Raw genomic sequence first — 26,598 nt, forward strand, 5'->3', positions numbered from 1 at the left:
CCAGTCCTTTTTTTCTTTTTTCTTTTTGTTTTTTTGGACAGGGTTTCTCTGTGTAGCCCTGGTTGTCCTTAATAACTCACTCTGTAGAACAGGCTGGCCTCAAACTCAGAGATCTGCCTGCCTCTGCCTCCAGAGTCCTGGGATTAAAGGTGTATGCAACCACTACCCAGCAGTTCTGTTTCTTTAGAGAACCCTGACACAGCCCTACCTTCTGTATCTCTACTCCTTTCTCAGCTTTCACATCTTGGGGGCAAGGCCTAGGCCTTACTCAGCTCTGCATCTCTCCTACTTGTTATGAGTTCAATAAATCCTTGGCCAGTGAGTAGCTAATAGGTAAATTGGAGCACACAGGACGAGGACCACTAGGACGCATAGTCTGGTGGACGTATGAATGAGTGAGTCAGTGAGGATGTGAGTGGGGAGGGGGCGACTCAACAAACAGGAGCTGAAGACATCAACGGGACGCTGGTTTCCTTCTAAGCGGCTGTGTAATGGTGCTGACCAGTTCCAGAGTCCAGAGAAGATTCCAGAATGGGACAACTTGACAGCAGCACTAGGGGAGAGTCTGGTTGCCCCATAGCACTCATGCCGGAGCCTCTCTCCATCCCTTCGTCCCTCTATCCTTCCTTTTCTCCATGCCACTGTCCACGGCACTTCTAAGGAGACAGTAGTTGAGGAAGCCGAGACAGGAAGTGCCTCCTAGGGCCACAGCCAGGGAATTTTTTTTTTGCCTTCCTCTTTTTTATTTATTTATTTATTTATTTATTTATTTATTTATTTATTTATTTTATTTTCCAGTTCAAATTTAGATAAGAAACGAGGTTGCTTCAAAAGTCAGTTCCAGGTCCCTCTCCCATTCCCTCCCCTCCTCCCGTGCCCTCCCCCCAACCCCCTCTTCCGTTAACCCCTCATTCCCCCAGGGAGGGTGAGGCCCTCCATGGGGGTGTCCATAGTCTGTCATTTCATATAGGGCAGGGCCTAGACCCTTCCCCAAGAGTTCAGGGTGAGAGTGCACCTCACATTGTTCTATGGGAGTCCAAAGTCCGTGTGTATACTTGGGATGGGTACTGATCAGCCAGGGAATTAAGTCAGTGACTGTCCCTTCCCCAGGCTCCTTGTCTCCCCTGACACCGTGTCCCTGAAGAGATGCCTCCCCATCTTTCAACCACAGAGCAGAGTGCCTGTCAGAAGTTTGCATATTTATCTGCTCCATAACGTTTACAGGGATTTAGTGTTTAATAACCGTCACTCCAATATATCTTTTCTTAATCCCTTCAGATCTGCTGCTGTAGCAGTTTTAAATATTTATCAACACTGTTTGTGTGTTTGCTGGTTGGGTTGCAATCTCTGTGTGAGTAAAGATTTACAAGCCTCCGTTTGAGATTTACGCAGACTTGGTGAGATTGCGAGGGAAGGGAAGAGAGAGCAGGTCTTGGAATCTGCGGTTTGGAATTTGAAACTGGAGTTGGCTCTCCTGGGAAAGGCGCCACAGGCTCTCTCCGTTTCCGCTCTTTCACACGGGTATTAGTGCACATGGCATGGCATGGCTGGTAAGGTGCAGGCCACATGTCTGAGTTCTGCCTCCCTTCACAGAGAGACAGGAGGTAAAGCACGCAGAGGCTTCTGCTGATTTGCAATTTTTGTTTCAGTGACAGAGACAAGAAATATGGAAACAATTTTTTTTTGGTTTTTCGAGACAGGGTTTCTCTGTGGCTTTGGAGGCTGTCCTGGAACTCACTCTGTAGACCAGGCTGGTCTCGAACTCACAGAGATCCACCTGCCTCTGTCTCTGCCTCCCGAGTGCTGGGATTAAAGGTGTGCGCCACCAACGCCCGGCAGAAACGACTTTTTAAAACATCATTTTAAATCTTGGATGAGAAAGGAATGGATTCCTTGGTTTTCTGCTTCTGTTTTGTTTAGTTTTTGTGGTGCTGGGGATGAAGTCAGGGTCTTGTGTGCTCTTGGCAGGTGCTCTCCCACTGTGCCCATCCCCAGACCTGGATTTACTTATTGCAAACAATAGAAACTGGCAATGAAAAACCTGGGAATTTCTGGAAGAATAAGGAGAGGTCATAGGATCAAAGGAAAGACAAAAAGACAAAAGAAAAACAATGGGTGGACACTGTGCTATGTTGGGGTCTTTGTTTGTTTGTTTTCTTAGACAGGGTTTCTCTGTAGCTTTCGAGTTTGTCCTGGAAGTCCCTCTGTAGAACAGGCTGGCCTGAAACCCAGAGAGATTCACCTGTCTTTGCCTTCTGAGTGCTGGGATTAAAGGTATATGCCACCACTGCCCAACTGTGTTGGGGTCTTTGTGACAGGACACATCTAACAGTGACTGTCACTCTTCACAGGGAAGGCTAGGATGGAGACCAGTGGGTTTTGACTGACAGTTCATCAAGATTGTAGCTGGGCATTGGTGGCATACTTTTAATCCCAGCACTCAGGAGGCAGAGGCAGGTGGATCTCTGAGAGTTTGAAGTTATCCTGGACTACATAAAGAGTTCCAGGCCAGCCAGGGTTACACAGTGAGATCCTGTCTCAAGACAAAACCAAAACCAGAAAAGATTGTAGCCAGTGGGCAGGGGAGGTCATCTGAAACAAGCTCTAGGTGGTGGTGATGCCAAAGCAGAAGCGGTGAGAATACCATTGTCTGGAACCAGGCCGTTCCCAGCATGGCATGCTGGATCAAGCTGAAATTGAAGACACACACAGCCCAGTGGTGGCAAAGGGGTCCTGTCCTGACCCTCAGGACGCCAACCTGGAGCAAGAGACCTAAGGACCGGGGGTGGGGACAAGAAGACATGAAGGAATGACCACACGACAAGCAGCTGATCATGTGGCAAATTTTATTTTTCTCCGGGCAGTTAATATACTTGGTAGAGCAGGAGAACGGGAGGGGGCTGAGGGGGTGAGAGGGCTGCTTTGCGTACCAGGTGTGCACGTAGCAGGGTATTGTTTAAGCACATAGAGCAGGATATTGGCAAGGTAAAAAGTTCAGGAGGGAGAGGAATGGGTGGGCTAACGGCCGTTGTCTAGGTGATGGTTAGGGCTGGCTGGGTTTGGAAAAGCTTTCTGGGTCATGGCGTTCCTATGTTCTACCTATGCTGCTTCTCTTCTGAGTACCCCCAGAAGGCTCCTTTGTTAAGGCTAAAGGCCAATTATGTAAATCTTTAGACTTCAGAAAGTACAGGCTTGGCTCCAAAAGATCAAGGTACCTGAGGCGCTCCCAACAGGGTCTGTAGGTTTCCATTGGCCAGGGTGCCTCCTTTCATAGGCTGGGCTTGAGAAATGGATCCATCTCCAGCCCCCACTCTCCCAGCCACATAAATAGCCAGAATTTCCTTTTTTCAAATGGATTAGAAGGCTCAGATCAAAGGGCAAACCCCCAGCTCCCATGAGAGGATGTTCGCTTCAGGAGTCCAACGGTGGATGGGGAGCTGTTAGTTCTGTAGATTGATGGTTGACGGGGTATGACATCCTCAGAGCACACATCACCCTCTGATGGGGTATGACATCCTCAGCACACATCACCCTCTGACAGGGTATGAGGTCCTCAGCACACATCACCCTCTGATGGGGTCTGATGTCTTCAAGCACACATCACCCTCTGATGGGGTATGACGTCCTCAGAGCACACATTACCATCTGTTGGGTGAGGAGATAAACAGATCCTCATGGTAGGCCAGTGACAGAGGTAAGTTTGACTGGGTTAAAAGAGCCTTTTCTAAAATAGATATTCAGTGATGGAAATTCCCCTTTCTATGCTAAGGGCACTCAACATTTTGATATGTATGTTATGTTTTTAATATTTCCCGTTTTCCTTTACTTTGGAACACGGGTAGACTGAATCCCTGCCCACTGGGCAGACCATGAGCATGCAATTCAAGTAGCTAATCATGACTGACCTAGCTGTGTATCCAGTCTTCAAAGCAGTACTCCATAGACAAAGACAAGTGTTAAAGGAGGTGGCAGGGCACATAGATGCCTGTGGCGCCTGTGAATCATGACGCACGTCACTGTAGCTGTGAGTGTATCCTCTCCAGCGTTGTCATGCCTCCCGCAGTCCCCACCTGTGGTCCGCAGACACACATGCAGGCAAAACACGCGCTGCTAACATAAAACGTGTTTGTAAAGGTCCCAGAGACGACTTGTGAAGTGGTGTGTGAGTCAGGAGCAGGGACCAGGGTGAGTGAAAAGCCATTTGTTTCGTTCATGCGTGGCGCAGGGCTCGGTGTTACGGTGTGATGAATGCAGGTACTGTGTGCTAGGGAGGGAGGGGGGAGGGCAGCTCTGTTCGGTCATCTAGGCGGGATCTAGCATGGTTTCGGCCACAGTAGTTCATATGTTCAGTGGCAAAAAGTAAAGGAGTGAGTTAATCTAGATGCCCTTTGATCTAGAAAGTACTGCAGAGATTGTCTAGTCTGTGCCCAGCCAGGACGGACCCTCTCTGTTAGCATTGCACAGCTAGTGGCCACCTTAGCTGAAATCTGTCCCGGCTTCATCAGGAGGCACCCTGTTCTCTGTGAGTTAACCTCACAGGAGCTCGGACCTGTCACACATATGGACCAGTGGTGAAGATGAGCTTTGAGGACTTCCTCAAGGTCACACAACTGATAAACAACAGAGCCAGGGACCAAGGCCAGAAGACTCGGACTCTGAGCTTAAGTGCTGTCTGGATGCCTGAGTACACATTTCAACAGCTCCCATGATCTCTCAGGAGTCTGTGTTAGCTAGTTTTGTCTGTTGGAAAATGTCTCCACTGGGCTGAAAGATGGCTTGGTGGGAAACGGCACTTGCCACCAGGCTTGATGACCAGCGTTCAATGCCAGCACCTGGATGATGGTGAGCACTGACTCAGTCAATTGCCCTCTGACCCCCACACATCCATGCACAGGCACGCACAATAAATTAATAAAACTCTTTAGAGAGAACGCGCTCCCGTCTTGTTCAGTGGGAACCCATCTCCCTGTGTTTCATGGGGTTCTGAGGGTCATCTGAGAACTTTTCTCCTTTCTTCTTCCACAGCTTTCTGGGCCTCAGAGGCCACCATACATCCTGGTCCTCACCTAGCCCCATCCCATACCGAGGGACTGCAAATTCCCCAGACTGTGGCTCTCAGGCCAAGCAAGGTGAAGTCTAGCCAGTGTAGTTTCAGGGTCACTATTTGCTGTCTAGACACTATAGTCTCTAATGCCGTTTCATCTCACATTAGCTTTTTATGGCAAGAGAGATTCTTTTACCTGTCTGGCCTTTGTGGCTGATCAATGAAGAGAGTGGCTCACACAGAAGTCTATGAGAGGGCCTGCAGGCTTCCCTGGGTCGCCTGTGATTCTGGGGCAGGACGAAGGGGGAGTGCTACGCTGGTGTGGGGTACGTGGCAGCTGCCTTTTCTGAGGAGCCTGCGGGTGCCTGTATGCAAATGTGCACACGGCACACGATGGAGCAGGAGGGCCGTCAGCTGAGACTCATCTGCCCGTGTCCGTCCAGTCTCACCGTGGACATCTCTTCAAAGCTGAAGTCCAGGCTCAACGGGCCTTTGCGCCTGCATTGTTTTCTCCATATCTCCACAGGGAGATAACATGGCTGTTCGCACCTATGCAGAAGCCTAGACATTCAGAGAGCAGCCTGTGGCAGGTTTTGGGGAAGTCTCCGAGCCCTAGGACCAGGCGCCACTGAACAGGTCTCGTCCAGCCACTGACTGCAGGGTGGTGGCGGCTTCAGTTCCTTCAGTTCCATAACACACTTCTCCCAGGGAGCCTATGCTAATTGCCTTTGACTTCCTCCTAATTGAGATTTGGTTTGGCTCCCGATGGACAGAGCAGGAAGGTCTTGGTTACTCCATTGACCTTCTGGGGTCCCCCAGTGGGGGGTTTCGGGGGAACCCCAGTGTGTGCAGCAGGCAGAGGAAGGCTGAGTAGGCTTCAGCTCTCCTTCTCCCTGGCATTTACTCGTCCTTTCTGTCCTGCATGCTGTCTAGCCTCCCGAGTGGCCAATGAGAGAGGGAATCTGAGGAGCCTGACCCCTCAGAGAACTTTAGAGCCCTGCCCCCGAGCCCTCTCCTCCTGGAGGGAGAGGAAGACAGGCCTGTTTTCTCTTATTGTGTGTGTTTGCAAGCATGAGAGTCAGCAGCTCGGTGCTTTGCCTGGACCTGGGGAGCAGCTTTGCCAGCTGCAAAGAAGTCCCATGTGTGGTGGTTGAAAGAGGTCTAGATTGGGGTCTCTGCAGTGTGATCTTGAGGAAATCATCTAATGTCTCCGAGACCTGTGCTTCCTACCAATCAGCTGTCTGGGGAGACAATGCTGCCATGTCCACCTGACGGGATTGAACTACGGATGGGAAAACGGTCTGACATGATAGGTGCTGCAGTGATGAGGATGGCTGGAAATGGGGTGGGCGTTAGAATCAATGCCCCGGCTCTGCCTGCAGGTGTGGACTGGTGGCTTGCATTTCCCATTCTGGCTTATTGAGAGTTTTAAAGATGATGGTGGGGGTAGGGTTAAGAGAACCGTGGTGGTGAGGTTGGTCCCCAGGAAGAAGGGTCATGAGCCTGGGCATTAGTACCCTGAATCTCTTAGTGTCAGGCACACCAACTTTGGGGAGCTGAGTAGAACCGGGAGCAGAATTCAGCCCTGGCCAGGCCAGACGGGCAGAACTGTGCATGAGTCTCCAGGACAGACCCTGTGGCATCGAATACGCAGCTGCTCTACGCCTTGCGACCATCTCAGTGCCAGCAGTGACCACTGCTGTGCTCTGCTGAGTTTGGACTTGGGGCCCTGCAGCCAGGGGCAGGAAACACTTGAATTTTCAAACCTGGCCCAGTCTAAAGGGGACCGGGGTGGCAGGGTTTCTTGCCAAACTGAGGAAGATTTCTGTTCTGATGTCTCTGCCCCACGATCCCAGGTTTTCTCCTTGGCATCAAGAGGCTGGCGAAGGCCGCCAGAGCCTGGGGGGTTTCCACCACGGCCGGGAACACATCTTAGTGCCCCATTCGACACTGCCTTGTGAGCTGTGGCTTGGGGACAGATTTCACCACCTGCCACAAGAAAGGAGGCACCAGAGGCCACAGAGGCCTCAGCTCTGGAGACATTAGACTCTGGTTTACATTCTGGGCCTGAGACAGGGTAAGTCACATGCCCTTTCTGAATCCCAGTTTCTTTGTCTATAAAATGAGATTAATGCTCTCCATCCCAGCACAATGGTTTTTCAGGTAGCAAAACTGCTCTGGGCAACACTGTCATGGTGGGCACATGTCATGACACATTTGCCCAAACCCAAGGAATATACAGAAGCACTGGGAGTGAGCACTGGGTGACAAGGAATTGCACCCGAAAGTTGTAGAGTCGGCTCACCCTGAGGCTGGACACCAAGGAGGACACTACATGGAGGGGGTGCTATGTGGGAATTATGTACCTTCTGCTCAGTTTTGCTGTCAGCCTAAAAGATTAAGAAAAAAGAAATCATGGCTGGAGATAAGGCTATTCGGTTATGAGTCATTGCTCTTGTAGAGGATCAAGGTTTGGTTCCTAGCACTTACACGGAGGCTCACAACCACCTGTAACTCCATTTCCAGGGACCAATGCTCTCTTCTGGTCTCTTCGGCACCAGATAGGCAAATGGTGCACAAACATACTTGTAGGCAAAACACTCATATATATAGTCAAGGAATCAGCAAAAAAAAAAAAAGCTCATCAACAATGGTGACTAATAATTATTAAACTTAGACTTGAATATTTGGTGTGCATATATGTATGTGTGTGCACACAAGCCCCAGCATACATGTGGAGGTCGGAGGACAAACGCGCAGGAATTAGTACTCATCTTCCACTACGAGGGTTCCAGGACTCGAACTCAGGTCATCAGGCTTGGTGGCAAGCACCTTTACCAGCTGAGACATTTTACAGGCCTCAGTCTTTCCTTGTCTCATCTCCTTATCAAGTCTGGGGCCATGCACCCCTGGGGCAAGATCAGGAGGATGGGTTCCCACCTGTCTCCTGAATCCACCTGCCTGCAGAGTACAGGAGCTGGGGGACCATGCTCTTGGGGGTTTGTTTTGTTCATTGCTTTTGAGGACTTTATTTTCTTTATTCCTCCCAGGCCTGCTGGAAGGCCTGACACCTCAGGAGCTGAGAGATGCCAGGAGATTCCTCCAGATTACAGGGGTAGGGGGCTCTGAAGAGAAGACAGAGAATGGCTGGAACAGTGTCTGAGGTCCTGGGTTCTCATTCAAGTCCCCGAGGTCTGTGGAGCCCTTGGTTCTCAACTATTTTTTAAAATGCAAAGCAGGCTAGAGCAATGGGAATCCTGTGTGCTGCCAATGGCGTGTAGGATGGGGCAGCCGCCATGGAAAACAGAATGGCTCTCTTTACACAATTAAAAACTATTGCGAAGTGATCTAGGAATGCTGCCCCTGAGTGTCCACCCTCTGAAACCAAAAGCAGAGTCTTGAAAAGCCAGGAGGCGAAAGCAGCCCTGTACACTGACAGACAGTGACTAAATAAGACACCATGTGACTGCGCAGGGGAGTCATGATCGGCCTGAAAAAGGAGGACAGTTATGAGACATGCTACAGCACACATGAACCCTGAGGACAATGTACTCAGTGGAATAAGCCAACCACAAAAGGAAAGATACTATTTGAGTTGTTCCACAAGGGAGGTACCTGGAGTAGCCAAATCTATAATGACAGAAGGTATAATGGTTGTTGCTCTGGCCACAGGAGACAGCAGGGAATTGTTTTGTGACCCAGTTTGAGGTTTTAGGATGAAAGGTATTCTGGAAATTGGTTTATAGCATACACATTAGCATTGGCAAAGACCTTTGACATCATAGACTAGGTCAAGTAGAGGCTGGGTTAGGAGGAAAGTATAGGCAAAAGGGTTCTGCTGGTCCACTGATATATACTGCACACACTTACAGAGGGTTTAGAGTATATATATTTTATGTAGCCCAGACTGGCCTGGAACTCCTGAACTCCTGATCTCCTGGCTTAGTCTCTTGGGCGCTGGGACTGCAGGTGTGCACCACCACAAGTGGCTAGAGGATGCAAGCTCTCTCTCTCTCTCTCTCTCTCTCTCTCTCTCTCTCTTTCTCTCTCTCTCTCTCTCTCTCTGTGCACATACGTATATGTGTGTGTTTAACCATAATTAAAAACAAAATAAAATAGCTGGGGATGGTGATACACGTCTTTAATCCCAGCACTTGGGAAGCAGGCAGGCAGATCTGAGTTTGAGGTCAGTCTGGTCTACATAATGAGTTCCAGGATAGAAACCAGCAAGCAAATAAACAAATGGCAAAATAAATGAGATCATTTTAATAATGACGATGAGAGCACAGGCTAGGATGCCTAGGTTGAAAGTGGGCTAGCCCAAGCTTCTTCCTGGGGTCAGCAGGAAGTGAGAGACTGTCAACTGTACTTGGACTTCCCACACCTGTGCTGCCTCACAGGCTAGGGTCTGGGCTTCCCAGAACCCGTCACCCACTGGGGACAAGTGAGGACTCAGGAAGTTGAAGGAGAGAGAGCTGGGGTTTGTCTGGTACACAGGGATCACAGCTACTGCTCTCTAACTGCACCCCTGCTCTCATGCACATAGTCATATCTGTTTCCCCTTAATTTTGATCTTATCCCATTTCTTCTCTGTAAAAGTAGTGAGTTCCATACCCAACTAGGGATTTCCGCTTCATCCATCCACCTGCTCATCTTCTGGAGTCGCTGGAGGCCGGGGAAGGGTGGGGCGCTAGGTAGGAAATCCCCTTCTTCTCAGGGGAACATCAGTGTGGAAGGGAAGGTTGATTGCTGCTGATTTCATCAAGTGTGAGTTTTGCCCTTCCCTGTTCCCTTCTGGGGAAAGACCTACTGAAGACCCTTCACACGGGAAGCAGCACGCTCTGTGCACTGCGCTGGACACATGCCAGTTTCCTGCCTGGCTTCCAGCACCACGGACAGCTCCTTCAGTTCTCAGCCTTCCTCCTCCGTGGCAGGATCCATCGCCATGTTTGTGCTCTTGACATGCTGAACAGAAACACTGCAATTTGATTTTCAGTATGCTTGGCACATAATTGGCACTTGGGTTGCCTGGGCATTTGGGGCATCAGTTAACTAGAATATAGTGGTGTCTATTGAGGAGATAGAAGACAGGAGGCTGTGGCCATGGTGCCCGTCTTCCTCAAAGGCAAGCTTGCTCCCTCCTCATGACAAAGGCTTTCTGAACCCCTGGGTCCCCACTGGTTCCTTTTTCTCTCCAACTCCTAATCTGCATTCTTCTTAAACCAACATTGGTTATTTCAGGTGCCTTGGACACAATATAGATGTTCTTTTTACTGGTTAACAATAGACTCCTTTAGCAAAGATGGATTCTATTTCTTCTTGACTTTTTTGTAGCAGAATCTTATTTTACAAAATATTTTATTTTAAATTATGTGTATGAGCCGGGCGTTGGTGGCGCACGCCTTTAATCCCAGCACTCAGGAGGCAGAGGCAGGCGGATCGCTGTGAGTTTGAGGCCGGGCTGGACCATAGCCTCCAAAACAATACAGAGAAACCCTGTATCGTAAAAACCAAAAAAAATTATGTGTATGAGTGTGTGTCTGTGTGTGGGTACATGCATGCCCATGCAGGTGCCTGTGGTAGTTATGGGTGATGATTCCCTGGAGCTGGAGTTACAGGGTGCTGTGTGCTACCATGTGGGTGAAGGGGACCAAGTTCAGTATACACTCTTAACTGCTGAGCCATCTCTCTCTAGTCCTGGAGCAGAATCCTAAAGGAAGTCTTCGCATTACTAAAATATCTTGCTGCTGCATGTACTTCCTGTATGCTTCTCTTGACTTTTGATCCTCACATTATTTACTCTCAAGGTAACTCATGATCCTTGTTTATTTTTTTCTTCTTTAATAGAGTTGGTCTCTTCAGATCCTTACATTTTTTGATAGTTTCACAGGCAATTAAAATAGATGCCTAACATTGGTTTCATCAACTTCATTAAAATCTACATGTTGACAAGTTGTCCAGTTTTACTTTGCAGTTAGTTCATATGATTTTTGTGTCTCTAAGCCATTCACAATCCACAGAAGCTGCCAAAGACCATTGAGACCCCGGGTCAGGCAGAAGCTGGCTTAGGTGGAAAGTATAGGCATGAGGGTTCAGATTGCTGGGCAGCAGGTCCACTGGTAAATATTTCTGTGTGCATTCACTTTCTCATCTCAGTGACCTGTGGGTTCATTCAGTGACCTGACACACTCATGGTAGGAAGGAATGTGCCCCTCCTTACTAGAGAGAGAGCATGGGACATCAGTCTAGAAGTAAGACATGAAGCCTGGGATGAAGAGTACTCTGAGTTAGAACTAAGGATTGGGGGTGATAGGTCTGAGGAAGATCTTTCTAACTTGTAGAATTGTTAAGCTCATGGTTGCAGCTGCTTTGTGAGGTAAGGCACTTCCAGATACTTAAGACTTAAGGTACTGAAGTAGGAATGGGATGACAGGGAGGTAGAGTTGGACCTTTCCAGACCTTAGACTATTCCTTTACATGTTTTGTATTATACTATGAACTCCTGCTACACACACACACACACACACACACACACACACACACACACACACACACACACACACACGGTCTGGCTGGCTATGTAGCTCAGGCTGGCCTTGAACTGGCAACTCTCCTGCCTCAGTCTCCCTAGTGCTAGTATTATGGGCGTGTATGGCTGGGCATCAGTGAACTAGCTCTTTTCTTCCATGTAATCCTCAGTATCCTCTCTAGGTACCAAAGTCAAAGAAAGCTTCCCTTCAGTCCTCCCTGTGGGAGCTGTGGTGGAGCACAGAGTCCTGGAGAAAGAAGTAGGAGGAAGACCCCGAGAGGAGGGGAGGTGAGTATTTCAGACAGGTGTGGTGGCTCCCACTGTAATCCCAGCACTTGGGGGGCTTAAGGTGGAAGGAATCCCAAGTTCTATGAAAGCCTGGGCTATACAACAAGGACTTATCTCAAAAATGAAACAAATAATGCACACGTGTGTGAGAACACAGTATTAAGTTCTCTCTTACATGGTCTCTCTCAACCTGGCTACACATGTAACTCACTGGGGGTTTGAAGAAGTAACATTTAGGGGATGAGGAGTTGGTTAGGTCTATAAAGTGCTTGCCACACAAGCATGGGCTGGAGTTGGATCCCTAGCACCATATCTCAAAAAAAAAAAAAAGACAACTTTGACCTTTGGCCTCCACATGTTTATGTGCATATGAGTGTGTGCAGGATTGCACATGGGAAAGTGTACACACACACACACACACACACACACACACACACACACACTGAAGCAATGCCTGTATCTCCTCTCCAGAGACTTTGGCCTGTGGTGCTTAGCATCGGGAGTTTTAAATCTCCCCAGGTGATTCCATGCACAGCCAAGGCTTTACCCATGACTCACCGTAAGCTCCTGAGTTAGGCCAGTGACTGACAGAATGTGGTCCCAGATCCTGTCATATCCCGGGAACTTGTGTTAGAAACATAAATTTTCAAGCCTTGCCACACACTTAGAGAATAGGAATCTTAGGTGTGACACCTTCCAGGATATCCCTATGACTGCCTGTTCAAGCTTAGAACCCCCAGACTGAGGAGCCACCCACACTTTTGTGGATGAGATGGAGAGACTTAGATGTGAGGCCAGGGAAACTGGACAGTAAGGATCAGAACAGGGACCAGAATGCCCATGCCCAGACCGGTCTGTCCTTCCTCTTTACCCACAGTCCTTACAGAGCATGGACACTCCTCACTGTGGGTCACTTTTTTCTCCTGTCTTGGTTCTGTAGCAGAGTTTAGCTCCGTTTGGAGCATAATTGCTCTTGCCCTGGGAAAGCAAAGGGCAGATCACCCCAGGAATCTTTCTAAAACAGTTTTATTAGGTGCTTAAAATAGCTTCTGGCAGATGGAGTGTAGAGAGGGAGATTGGCTCACAGCTGCCTGTGACATTTACGAGTGTGTGTGTTCATGGGAGCACATGGGCGTGTGTGTGTGTGTGTGTGTGTGTGTGTGTGTGTGTGTGCACATGACTCGTGCACCTGCATAGGGGTGAGTCAGAAAGCTGGGGAGCTGAGGAAGGGCATAAGGAGGATGAGGGTGGTGGCTTATAGTCCCCTGACCAAGGAGGGGAAGAGCCTTGCGCCAGGCTACCTGTGGCGTTTGGTTGACTCCTCTGCCTTTCCCGATGCATGCTGGTCAGACAGGTGTTGGGGCCTGGAGAAGGTGGCCTCAATATGGGTTTCAGGAGCTGATGCTGGAGAGTGCAGCAGAGCTCCAGGACACTTGTGGGTTTTGATGGATTAAAAGCTTGAACTTTGGTTTGCTAATAAGAACACTGAGATTTCACTTCATTTTCCTGATTTTAAAGGCAATAGCTATATAAGCAAATGTAAATCTCATTTTGGTGCCACGATGAGGCAGAGATACTCATCAGTCTAATCCTCTCTGACAGGCTCTCCAATGGTCGTGGGTGGCTCTTTTCCCACGGCAGCTCACAGCCGTTCTCTCAAATCCTGCAGCCCCAAGTGTGATTCTTAAACCTCCAATGCAGTCGTTCTTGATGGTTCGGAACTCCACTCAGTCCAAGATGTTCTGGACGGACCATGTCACACAGCCGTGTACACAGAAAGGCCTGTCGGTACTCCATCACTTAGTGTCCTGGAGGCACTGTGAGGAATGGCCCTCCAGCTTCCCCTGCCTCTAACCCCCACCCTGCCCTAAACCTCATCACTGTTGGATGATGAAAAACAAAGGTATCTATACTTATACAGCATAGGCCTGCCTTAGATGGCTCTTTGAGTGGGGCTTCAGCTGTGATCATTGGGAATTCATTCGGGGAGGGTGCCTCTCAGATCCCTTAGCAATGGGGCCTGCTTCTGGCTAGCCCATGTCTGTGTGTCCTGTATCACGATCTGGATTCTTTCTCCTGTACCATTATCAACTGAGAATAAGTCTCTTTCTCCTCTATAGTCACCACCTGATTCTTTTTGCCTAGTGATGCAGGATCCCACTCCCCAGCCCGCTTCCTGGATCTCCATGGAGAAGAAGCAGAGCAGGAGAATGAACTCAGGAGACTTGGGCTTGATTCCAGTTTGACTCTTTTTGGTAGTGTGACCTTGGGTAAGTTGCTAAAATGTTCCAAGGCTCACCCTTCTTCACCTGTAAAGTGGAGATAATAATATCTATTCTGCTGACTCATTGCGATTTGCTGGGCAAATGAGAATCCCTGTCAGTGAGCTGAGTCATAGCCTCACATACTCTTGTCCTGTAGGTGGAGCCTGGGATCTTTCTCAGCAGCTCACATGTTGACATCATGATCCTTTTGGTCTCTGAGGGTGGTAACAAGATGAAGAATAGACCCTTAGTACCCCCTCAATAAACCAGTGTTCCCTGGCCAAGAAAGCTAAGACGTAAGTTCTAAGGCATCCAGCAGCTGGACAAACTGTGTTCAACAAACCACAGTCCTTCGGTGTGCACTGGTGCTGAAGGGTGTGTGTGCTTGGAAGCTTCTACAGACAAAGTAGAGAGGTTCTCTAGCTGAAGATGCAGAAAGGGGAACCTAGAGGAACGTAGAGGCTTGCAGTGTGGTGGAGGCAGGACGGAGTCCTTATTCATGTATAACAGGACAAGGAAAAGTCAAGTTGAAGCAGCAACTTTTGGATGAGGATGAAAGGGGGAATGGCTCAGGGGACTTTGGAATGGTTGGTTTTAGGAAAACCACGGAAACTGAGTTTTCTAGCTCAGACTCTCAGAGTCGCAGAGGCAGGGGAAGCAGTGCTAAGGACCCTCCACCATCTAGGGGCACACTTGGACACTCCAGGGGAGCCACCACAGAGTCTTCAGGTTAGTAGGAGCCAGTGGTGGGAATGTGAGGGAGGACGGTAAGACCTGTAAAAACATGATTCAGAACTTCAGGGGGAGAGTCGTCAGCTGTGGGTCTCGAGATAATCCCACTCAAGGGGTTGAGAAACTGAAGTCCTGACAATAAAATTGCAAATTATCCCAAGTTAAAAAAATTGAGGGCAGTATCTAAAAATAAAGCGGCTGCACGGGAAAGTCTCTAATGCACAGGGCTTTGAGAAGGGCTCCTGTTCTCAAAAAACTTCTGACATACTTTAAATACATGAGTTTGAAGCTGGGCATGGTAGTGCATACATATAACTCCAGCACTGGGGAGGACTGTAAATTCAAGGTCACCCTCAGCTACACAGTGAGTTTGAGGCTGGCTTTTGAGATGGGGCTCTCACTGTATAGACCAGGCTGGCCTTGAAGTCACAGAAATCTGCTTGCTTCTGCTGCTGGAGTTCTGGGGTTAAAGCTGTGGGCCATCAAGAACAGCCAGAAGTTTATAAATTTGAATACAAAAGAGCAGAGTGGTTAAGGCAAGAGGCTTTAGAATCAGACAGCATTTAAATTGGCCTCTGCCACTTAGGAGCTGTGTGACCGTGGAGACCCCATTCAACCTTCATCAGCTCTCAGATTTAAATCTGCAAAATGAGGGTGATAGTATCCACTTCATGAGGCAGTGGTGAATAAAACGACACGCTACATGGGAAATCCCTGCTATTGTGACTAGCGGAGAGGAAGTGTTCAATGCCAGCTGTTTTTGCCTTCCTATAAACACATAAGATACTCTTCAATAAAGGGAAGCTGCAAAAAAATTTAAACAATACATATCCATAAACCTAGTCCTACAGAAAATACTAGAAGGAAAATTCCAACCCAAGGAAATCATCTACCTCCACAAGAACACAGGAAGCAGATGAGCTTATAGCAGCAAACCCCAAAGAAGGGACTTGAACACACAATGCCATCACCATCAACAGAAACAAACAAACAAACAAAACCAGGAACTAGCAATCACTGGTCATTAATATATGTTATTATAAATGGTCTCAATTCACCTATAAAAAGACACAGGCTAATAGAATGGATACAAAAACAGAATCCATCCTTCTGCTGCATACAATAAACACAGACAGACATTACCTCAGAGTAAAGGGTTGGGAAAAAGTTTTTCCAATCAAATGAATCTAAGAAACAAGCTGGTGTAGCTATTCTAATATCTAACAAAATAGACTTCAAACTAAAAATCAATCAAAAAAGATAAAGAAGGGCATTTCATATTCATCACAGGAAAAATCCAGCAAGAGGAAATCTCAATTTTTAACATCTATGTTCCAAACACAATGCTCCTGCATTGTAAAACAAACATTGCTAAAGCTTAAACAACAAATCAAGCCCCACTCTCGTCACTGGACAGATCTTCCAGACAGAAGCTTAGCAGAAAAATAAGGGAACTAACAGATGTTATGACTCAAATGGACTTAACAGACATCTATAGAACATTCCATCCAAACACAAAAGAATATACTTTCTTTTCAGCACCTTATGCAATCTTCTCAAAAATAGACCACATACTTGGTAACAAAGCAAACCTCAACAGATTAAAAAAAATGGAATAAACCCTTATACCCTATCAGATCACCATACCTTAAAGTTAGAATTCAATAGCAACATTAATTTTAGAAAGCCCACAACACATGGAAATTGAACAATGATCAACTGAACCACCACTGGGTTAAGGAAGAAATAAAGAAATAAAAGACTTCCTAAAATTTAATGAAAACTTATGGAACACAGTGAAAGCAGTACTGAGAAGAAAGTTCATAGTACCAAATTCCTATAATAAAAAAGCTGGAAAAATCCCACACCAGTGAATTAACAGAACAACTGAAAGCACTAGAACAAAAAGAAGCAAACTCACCCAGAAGGAGTAGACGGCAAGAAATAGTCAAATTAAGGGCTGAAATCAATAAAATAGAAACAAAGAAAACAATGCAAAGGATCAATGAGTAAAATAGTTGGTTCTTTGAGAAATTCAACAAAATATACAACCCTTTATCCAAACTAACCAAAAGACACAGAGATAATGCCCCAATTAACAAAATCAGAAACAAAAAGGGGACATAACAACAGACACTGAGGAAATCCAGAAAATCATCAGGTCACACTTGGAAAAACTACACTACACAAAATTGGAAAACTTTATGGAGATGGGCAATTTTCTAGATAAGTACCACATACCAAAATTAAATCAAGAGCAGATAAACAACTTAAATACACCTGTAACCCCTAAGGAAATAGAAACAGGTATCAATAGTCTCCCAACCAAAAAAGGCCCAGGCCCAGAGTCAGTGCAGAATTCTACCAGACGTTCAAAGAAGAACTAATACCAATACTCCTCAAGTTATTTTACACAATAGAAATAGAAGTAACATTGCCAAACTCTTTTTATGAAACTACAGTTACCCTGACACACAAACCACACAAAGACACAACTAAGAAAGAGAATTACAGACCAATCTCTCTCATGAACATAGATGCAAACATACTCAATAAAATACTGGCAAATCAAATTCAAGAGCACATCAGAAAAATCATCCACCATGACCAAGTAGGATTTATCCCAGAGATGCAGGGATGGTTCAACATATGAAAATCCATCAATGTAATCCACCATATAAACAAACTGAAAGAAAGAAAAAAAACCACATGATCATTTCACTAGATGCTGAAAAGGCCTTTGACAAAATTCAATATCCCTTCATGATAAAGGTCTTGGAAAGAATAGGGATACAAGGAACATACCTAAACATAATAAAGGCAATATACAGTAACCCGACAGCCAACATCAAACTAAATGGAGAGAAACTCAAAGCAATTCCACTGAAATCAGGAACAAGACAAGACGTCCACTCTGTCCATATCTATTCAACATAGTACTTGAAATTCTAGCTATAGCAATAAGAAAACAAAAGTAGATCAAGGTGATACAAATTGGAAAAGAAGAAGTCAAACTCTTGCTATTTGCTGATGATATCAGAATTTACATAAGAGACCTCCAAAATTCTACCAGAGAACTCCTACAACTGATAAACACCTTCAGCAATGTAGCAGGATACAAGATTAACTTAAAAAATCAGTAGCCCTCCTATATACAGATGACAAACGGTCTGAGAAGAAAATCAGAGAAACATCACCCTTTACAATATCCACAAATAACATAAAATAGCTTGGGGTAACTCTAACCAAACAAGTGAAAGATGTGTATGACAAGAACTTCAAGTCTTTAAAGAAAGAAATTAAAGAAGATACTAGAAAATGGAAAGATCTCCCATGCTCTTGGATAGGTAGGATCAGCATAGTAAAAATGGCAATCCTATCAAAAGTAATCTACAGATTCAATGCAATTCCCATCAAAATCCCTACACAATTTTTCACAGACCTTGAAAGAACGATACTCAACTTCATATGGAAAAAAAACCCAGGATAGCCAAAACAATTCTGTACAATAAAGGATCATATGGGAGCATCACCATCCCAGACTTCAAGCTCTACTATAGAGCTATAGTAATGAAAGCAGCTTAGTATTGGCACAAAACCACTCTGAGATTCCATCTTACACTGATCAGAATGACTAAGATCAAAACCACCAATGACAGCTTATACTGGAGAGGTTGTGGAGAAAGGGGAACCATTGTTGATGGGAATGCAAACTTTTACGGCCGCTGTGGAAATCGGCATGGTGATTTCTCCGAAAATTAGGGATCAACCTACCTCAAGACCCTGCAATATCACTATTGGGCATATACCCAAAGGAGGCACATTTACAACACAAGGTCAACTATATTAATAACAACATTATTCATAATAGCTAGGTATTGGAAACAACCTAGATGCCCTTCAACTGAAGAATGGATAAAGAAAATGTGGTATATTTACACAATGGAGTACTACTCAGTGGTAAGAAACAATGACATCCTAAAATTTGCAGGCAAATGGACAGAACTAGAAAAAACCATCCTGAGTGGGGTAACCCAAAACCAGAAAGACAAATATAGCGTGTACTCACTCCTAAGTGGATACCAGACATAAAGCAAAAGATACCCCAGAGAAGCTAGAACTCTCTTACAGAAACAGATGGAAGCAGATGCAGAAATCCACAACTAACCAATGGACCAAGCTCCTGGAATATAATTGAAGTGAGGGAGGAGCGATAATATGAACAAAGGAGTCAAGACCATGATGGAGAAGCCCACAGAATCAGCTGACCCTAGCTGGTGAGAGATCACTGACTCAGGTCTGACAAATGGGGAACCTGCGTAAGACTGAACTAGACTCCCTTAATATAGGTGACAATGGTGTGGCTGGGACAATACTTGAGGCTTCTGGCAGTGGGTTCAAGATCTAACACTAATGCACAAACTGACTTAATGGAGCCCATTCTGTATGAAGAGATACCTTGCTCAGCCTAGACGCAAGAGTGTAGGGGTGGAGAGGTGCCTTGGTCCTGCCTCAACTAGATGATGGGACTGACTTAGGAGACTTCCTAGAGGAGGCCCTACCCTCTCCGAAGAGCCGATGGGAGGTGGGGAGGGAATGGAAGGAGAGGAATGAGGGAGAACTGGGATTGGAATGTAAAAATTAAATTAACGAAAGGCAATGGCTCAAATGGGTGCGAACCATGAAAGGCAGACTGAGGCAGGTGGCCTGACACTCATGACTCCCCTGAGGAGCACTCACTGGTAAAGTCAGATTATACAAGGCATTGGCAGTGTTGGTGGGAGAGCAGGTGTGACTTGCTGGTGGCAGCGCCATCTCCCTGCCGACACACTTTCACAGCAGACACAATTGACGTCGATTTGAAGGCTGGCAAAGATCGTGCCCACCACCTTAGGTAGGCTTCTACCTGTTTTATGAGACGGGCAAAGCACAGACTACAAATGCCGTGATGAAGGCTTGGCTAACAGGAACTGTTTGGAACAAAGTGGGTTACTTGGGAGCTGGGAAGGTGGCACCAGGTTAAGGGTCCTGGCTGCTCTTGCAGAGGTTCCAGGTTCCCAACACCCACATCAGGCGGCTGACAACCGCCTGTGTCTCCAGCTTCAGTGATCTGATATACACGCTTCTGGCCTCCATGCGCACCTGCACACACCTCTCTCTCTCACACACATATACAAATAAAAAGAAATCTCTTAAAAATAAAATAAATAGGCTTCTCGCCAAGTGACGCATAGTTGACCATTTAAATTTTTTTTAGCCGATCGTTGGTGGCGCACTCCTTTAATTCCAGCACTCGGGAGGCAGAAGCAGATGGATCTCTGTGAGTTTGAGACCAGCCTGGCCTACCGAGTGAGTTTCAGGACAGCCTCCAAAACAATATAGAGAAACCCTGTCTTGGATTTTTTTTTAATTTTTGCAAATTACATTTACTTATTTATAGTGTGGGAAGACACCTGGAGCTTGCATGTGTGAGTGGATGAACTCACGACCAGAGACCAGAGGGGGATGGTGTTGTGGGGAAATGAAGAGGGGTCAGAAGACTGTAAAAGAACGCATGGGTTTAATCTACAAATATAGGGAAAGGGTAAATTTAGAAAATACAGAAGTTTGCTTAGTATCTAGCCCTTGTGATGTTCTAGAGGGATGACTAAACAGAGTATTTTGGGATTCTCCACATCTGCCTTGCAACCTCTGCTGTCACTCTGGTAACCTGAGGGGTCCCCCGATGTCAAATCATGACATGTCTGCACACCAGCCTCTAATGACTCCCACCTCACAGGAAAGAAAAATCACATTCTTCATGGTGGCCTGCAAGGCCCAGGCTCACCGTGGCTGCTCAGACCTCAGACCCATGGTTTTCCTCTTCCTGGACTGCTCTCCCAAGCTAGTTGCCTTGTTCTTGGCTTCATTCTTGCTGTCCTTTTGGCCTGGAACACTTGTCCAAAAAAAAGGGAACAGTTCTCTCCCTCAAATATTTGCTCAAATGTTACCGCCTTAATGAGGCTCTCTGACTACCCCAAAGGTCTCAGTTTTTACTCATCTCTGATGTATTTTTCCTCTACTGCACTCATTCTGACCAACATATTGCTCATTTTCACTTATTTCTTTGTCTGTATTCCTGATTCTGAGACCAGTACCCACAGAGTCATGCTTGTTAAATTGTTTGAGAGGGAGCAGATGGAGGGAGCAGTTAGCCTGCGCTGGCCAACCATCCCAGTGTGTCCAGAGAGCCCCCGAAGCATGGTGCAAAGACCAGCCAAGTGCCGATTGTTAGACTTACGGTCTCATTTTCTGTGATACGGTGACCAGACTGAGTGGGAGGAAGGCCACAGTCTTACCTCATCCTCCTGTGGCACAGCCCTTTACCAAGTCTGCCCCAATAGCCCTACTGGTGACCTGCATCATTGTGGGCTTCAAGACTGTTTATCCAGGTAGCCTGAAGCTGTCTGGCAGACAGACATACTTGCTTAACGGACCGGCCACTGGGGAGGGTGGAAAGGCTGTGGTGTCATGATGAGGGCAAAGGTTCTAAGTGCCTGCCTTCCTGGTGACAGCGCACCTAACTGGGCCCTGAGTCTACCTGGGTACCGTGGTCAGGGGCAGTTCGTTCCCATCTGCTTGGCTTCTAGCTTTCCAGTGACCCACGTGCTTTCCCCTCCACGTTCCTAACTAGCTGTCCCCAAAAGTGGTATTTCTCTTTTCAAGAGGAAAGCAGTCCCTCCCTGACTTCTGCTAGCAACCTCACCCAGCTGAGTTCTCCGAAGCTAGTGAGTAAATCCTCAGAAGGCTAGGGCTTCATTCCTAAGGACCCGGGCAGCTGGGTAGCGGCAGGGCAGGGGGCAGGGCTAGAACTTCTGGGCCGAGTCTTAGGTTCTTATCACTCAGCCCATGCTTGTTGGGAAGCTCTAGGATGGTGGTAGGGGTGGTGTGCACTAGGTGCTTACTGAAGGGAACAGTGATTTTATCTTCCATGCTGTGTGGGCTTGCTATGAGGTGGTAACCGCCAACCAAAAGATGGATGGTCCTAGGGAAAGCAGGACAGCGGCTTCTGGCCTGTCTCTTCTCCAGAGGTTTTGGCTGAAGAGCAGTGAAGAGGCTGAGTCCCCGCTAGCCAGCTCCAGCCAATCAGGAGAGCAGCCAAAGTGTGTCAGGAGGGAACCCTGGGGAGTCAGGAGTGCCTGGCGGGGGCACAGCGGGGCACGGCATGTATGTTCATGTAGAAAGACCACATAACCCTGGGGAAAGCATCGGGTGCTCAGGGTAGTGAAGACCACCGTTGCTTCTCCAGCTTTTTTTAGTTGTCTATGAAAAGGCCAAAAGTGTGGTGGTATGTGCCTGTAATCCCATCACTTAGTGGGCTGAAGCAGGACGATTGTCAATTTGAGCCTGAGATATATAGAGTTTATAGACCCTGCCTCAAAAGCCAAACACAAACAGAAGGTGGGGACAGCAGAGGTATGGAGCAGTTGTGGAAAATTCTAGCCATCCCAGGCTGGATCCCAGTGGTTCTGGAATGCCAGGGCACTGCCGGGCTGGCAGCGTCTTCTTTAGAAATGCACATGGGAAGCTCACGGGCAGGGCCAGCTGTCTGTATTTAGCCAGGTCTTCAGGGGAGGCTGCAAACTGCTGTGACAGGAGATGGCGGCCTCCGAGAGTCCCACTATGGAGGATGCTGCCCTCTAACTTTGGGGAGTCATCCTAGTTTAGGTTCCTGGGCTGTGTGCAGACCCTGATCTGGTGCCCGCCTGTGTGTACATTTGCAGTCCTGGTGATGGCTTGGGATCTGTGTCCACCAAGTCTGCTACACATGTTCTGTAATATGGCCTGTGTGGGCCTGATGAGTCCCAGGAAACTCAATGCTTTCACCAGCCCAGCTGCCCAGTGGCCGCTGGCGTCACCCGCTGCTTGGCCCCACCCGCTGCTTGGCCCCACCCCAGCCATCGCCTTTTGCCCTTGTTTCTGTCGTCTTTCCAACAGATGCTCCTCTTCACTCTCAGTCACCAGAAGTTAGTCGGTTCAGAACAAAACAACCAAATCGAACCAGGCGCGTTGCGAACCCTGGTGGAGGAATGGAGAGACACAGCAGTCTCCTCCCCCTCCTCAGACCTTTATCCACCCATGCTCACGCCTGCCTGTGAGCCAAAGTTCTTGCTATCTTCATGATTTGTGATTCTCTGCATGATCCCACTGCTTGGGTTTGTTTAATTGGAATCAGGCTGGGGCTGTGCGTCCTATGTGCTGGCATGTTAACTGCTCAGCAGAGGAGAAAGGGGAACCAGGCTTGGGGATGGAAATTCTCCCTCTCTTCCCAGCCTGTGTTTGTCCCCATTTTTCTCCCATGCTCTGCCTTTCTTTGCCTGTGTCATGCTCTTTCTGGGTGGCAGCTTCGCCTCAATTCGATTCTCTTGCCCCAGCGTTTCTGCCCCCTGCTAGGGGGACACTTTATGTTTGGAGCAGACACAGAGGTCAGAACTCAAATGTCTTCTCCAAACTCTTATCACATTCCAGCCCCCACCCCTGTCTCTGGAGAAGAGACCCAAGAGATTTTCCGATACCCAGCATGCAAAGGACGAGTCCCCTCCCCATTGTTGTTGTTATTGTTTATTTTTATTTTTTACAAAACAGGAGAAAAGAGTGAATCGGTTGGGGACAGGTGACACATTTCTCCACAAAGGTACAAAACTGCCTATAGAAAGTCAACTTTAGAGCCCAGGCTATGAGATGAGGCATCTCTGGATACCCCTCTCCCCGAATATCCTTCAGATCCAGCTGGGGACACTCCCACTTTGGGACAGGCTCCCAAGACGGAGAGGCCTCTTTCAGCCCTTGCCCAGGAGGGGGATGAGCAAGCAACTGAGACTGTACAAAGAAAGAGAGGGAGGGGCAATATCCTGTGGGCCGGGGCCTAGGGACACAGGCAGGGAACAGCCAAGCTGGGTCCAGAAGCCTCTGGGGAGGTAGGAGGCTCTAGGCAGAGTCCTTCCTGTTCCTTGGAGACACTCCTCAGAATAGCAGCTGAGGACCCCCAGAAGGCCACAGCAACCATTTTGGAAGCTCCAAGAGCACCCCCAGGAGCCACAGAGCCCCGTCTTTCTTGGTCAAGCTGCCAGGCCTCAAGCACGTGGAGCAACGCCACTTTCCGGCAGGTGTCTGGCCCAGATCACTTCCCTTTTAGTGTAGAGTTGTCCTAGTTATTTCTCTACTGCTGAGACCTGGCGGAGCTTCAGGAATGTTGAGACAATGGTGGTGACACTGTCTCCCCATTGGAGCATCTGGGTGGGTTCCTCCCTGGATTCCAGGGCAGGACAAGGGGTGCAGACACTACTCGGACAGAGGGAGTGCTCCAGCCCCAGAAAGCCCAGACTGGAAGTAGAGGCTTCTCACCCACCCCCTGCTTGGGCTGGCCTCTGCCAAAGTGGGTCGCAAGCCCAGCTGCCAACAGGAGGACAGCAAGAGCCAGGATGGCTATGAGCCCAGGCCGGTCCCCCAGGGCTCTGTGGCAAGGAGAGGCCTCTTTAGTCCTGGCCCAAACACAAGCCAACTGGGTGTGGGCATCGGCAAAGGCCACTTGCAGGCAGGCCCAGTAGTCTGTGGCCGGAAGGAGGCGGGTAACGTTGTAGCGGTGGGTACCCCGGGGCAGTCGAGCCAAAGCAGTGGCTTTGTGGTCCCGGAGGGAGGAGGTGCTAGACCAGGTGAGGTTGGTGGAGACTATGTTGGGTGGGGGCACCCAAAACAGCAGGATGTGATATGGGTGTGTCTCCTGCACACGGAGTTCCAGTCCTGGTCCCTTGTCCCTGCCTGACTGGAAGGGAGCATGGCCAACCACAACACTAACTGTCTTAGTGTCAGCCCCGACCAGGTTCTGGGCCACACAGGTATATAGCCCCGCCTCTTCTGCTGTCACCCTCCGCAACTCTAGGGTCCCCTCAGGGAACACCCGGTACCTCCTGCCTGCGTGAGCAGGTGTCAGTCGGACTCCGGCTGGAGTGACCCAGTAGATTTCAGGCTCTGGTTCAGCCAGGGCCCGACAGTGAAGTACCATGCTCTCTCCACTGGCCACCTGCAGGCTGGAGGGGAAGCTGCGGGGAGAGATGAGGGGTAGGCAGTGGTCTGTCATCTCCCGGAATGGCACCTCCCGGACTGGGCGGCGCTGGAGGTCTGGAGGCTCAGCACACAGGGTAGACTGTGGTTCGATGAAACGGACATGGGTGCCCGTGGCATTGGCCCAGCGGATGACGCAGTCGCAGCGGATGGGGTTGCCATGGAGCCCCACCTCCTGCAGGTTGGGCAGTGACTCCACTGTCTGCTGGTGCAAGGCACTGAGAGCGTTGTTGTTGAGCATCAGGGTCTCCATCTGGGGCAGGTGGTGGAAGGCGCGGGGATGGATGAAAGAAAGCCGTGGGTTGTTGGTGATGTCCAGCTTGGTCAGCTCAGGGAGGTTCACCAAGGCGAACTTGTCGATGGAGACCAGCTCCTCCATGTTGTTCAGTCCTAGCTCCTTGAGGTGCAGCATGTTGGCAAAGTCTCCCGGCCCTACCCGCTGCAATGGGTTTTTGTTCAGGTCTAGGAACTTGAGCCCGGGAACCTGCTCCAATGCCCGCTTGGGCACCTGGGCCAGCTGATTGTCGTAGAAAGAGAGACTCTCCAGGCTTCGCAGTCCTTCCAGAGCATAGTCCGAGATCTCCCGCAAGCTCATGCCTGCCAGCACCAGGCTGCGCAGGTTGGCCAGGGGTCGGAAGTTCATGTCCAAGATGGCATCCACCTTGTTGCCACCAATCATGAGGATTTCCAAGTTGGGCAGCATCTCGAACCAGCGGCTGTCGATGGTCCTGAGCAGGTTGGAGTTGAGGTGCAGTCGCAGCAGGTTGCTGAGGCCTTCAAAGGCCCTGGGGGCGATGCGGCACAGCTGGTTATGGTTGAGATAGAGTTCCTGCAGGCTGCTCAGCCCAGCAAAGCTGTGATCCTCCAGCCGGCTTAGCTGGTTCTCTTCCAGATGTAGGCTCAGCAGCTGAGGCAGGGCCTGCAAGTCACAGTCTCGGGCATCTGAGAAGCTGTTCTGGGACAGATCCAGCTCTGTAAGGTTGGTCAAGTAGGCAAGTTCAGCCTGGTCTATTCGGCTGATGCTGTTACTCTGCAGGAGCAGGGTCTGCGTGCCCGCAGGGAGCCCTGGGGGCACTACTGTCAGGAAGAGGTCATTGCAGTCCACAGTGGTGGCCTCTCGGTAAGATGATCGGGGTGTGTACCAGGGCCGGATCTGGCAGGCACACTGAGGAGGGCAGGGCACACGCCAGGGTACCACGGGTACTGCAGCAGGGGTACCAGCCGCCCAAGATAGCAAGAGGGCAGCCACAAGGAGCCTCATGGTGGAGCTGGAAGGCAGGGGCCCCTCCACAGGAAGAGTCCTGCTCTTCACGACGTGCGGACTGAGGGTCAGCAGCCTTGCCAGGGTCTGGGGAGCCAGCCTCTCAAGGCAGTCATTCTACACGGGGTGGGTGGGCATCACTTCATGCCCTCTTGGGTGTGGCTCTTCATCTTTGTGCATTGGACTGGGTTCCACTCATTTCCTCGTCAGGCAGCCCTGGAAGAAGACAACAGAGTCAGGGATGTGCAGAGTTAAACAGTGGAACCCTCCCCTGATGGACTCCAGAAACCAGAGGAGCAGCCCGGGAGCTGGCTTGGATGGAAACCAGGCTTCCTGGACCCTGTTTTGCAGCCCTCAAGGTTCCAGGGTCCTCTCCTGC

At 48.7% G+C, this 26,598-nt stretch overlaps 1 protein-coding gene and 1 long non-coding RNA gene across 2 annotated transcripts in view; one reads left to right on the forward strand and one right to left on the reverse strand.

The window, feature by feature from the left end:
• The first annotated feature begins 11,621 nt into the window (after window positions 1–11,621).
• Window positions 11,622–26,598, forward strand: part of LOC121136738 — a 28,613-nt gene continuing 13,636 nt past the window's right edge. The window contains exons 1-2 of the long non-coding RNA XR_005873834.1: window positions 11,622–11,861; window positions 13,464–14,131. This is a non-coding gene — a long non-coding RNA (uncharacterized LOC121136738). The remainder of the gene's footprint in view (window positions 11,862–13,463; window positions 14,132–26,598) is intronic.
• Lrrn2 (leucine rich repeat neuronal 2) overlaps window positions 23,443–26,598 on the reverse strand; it is a 58,315-nt gene continuing 55,159 nt past the window's right edge. The window contains exon 2 of the mRNA XM_005073356.4: window positions 23,443–26,435. Coding sequence (XP_005073413.2) covers window positions 24,081–26,219 — 2,139 coding nt within the window. The 5' untranslated portion in view covers window positions 26,220–26,435 and the 3' untranslated portion in view covers window positions 23,443–24,080. The remainder of the gene's footprint in view (window positions 26,436–26,598) is intronic.

Source organism: Mesocricetus auratus, unplaced genomic scaffold (genome assembly GCF_017639785.1).
Source record: "Mesocricetus auratus isolate SY011 unplaced genomic scaffold, BCM_Maur_2.0 Super-Scaffold_100676, whole genome shotgun sequence".
In the NCBI taxonomy this organism is placed as follows: domain Eukaryota; kingdom Metazoa; phylum Chordata; class Mammalia; order Rodentia; family Cricetidae; genus Mesocricetus; species Mesocricetus auratus.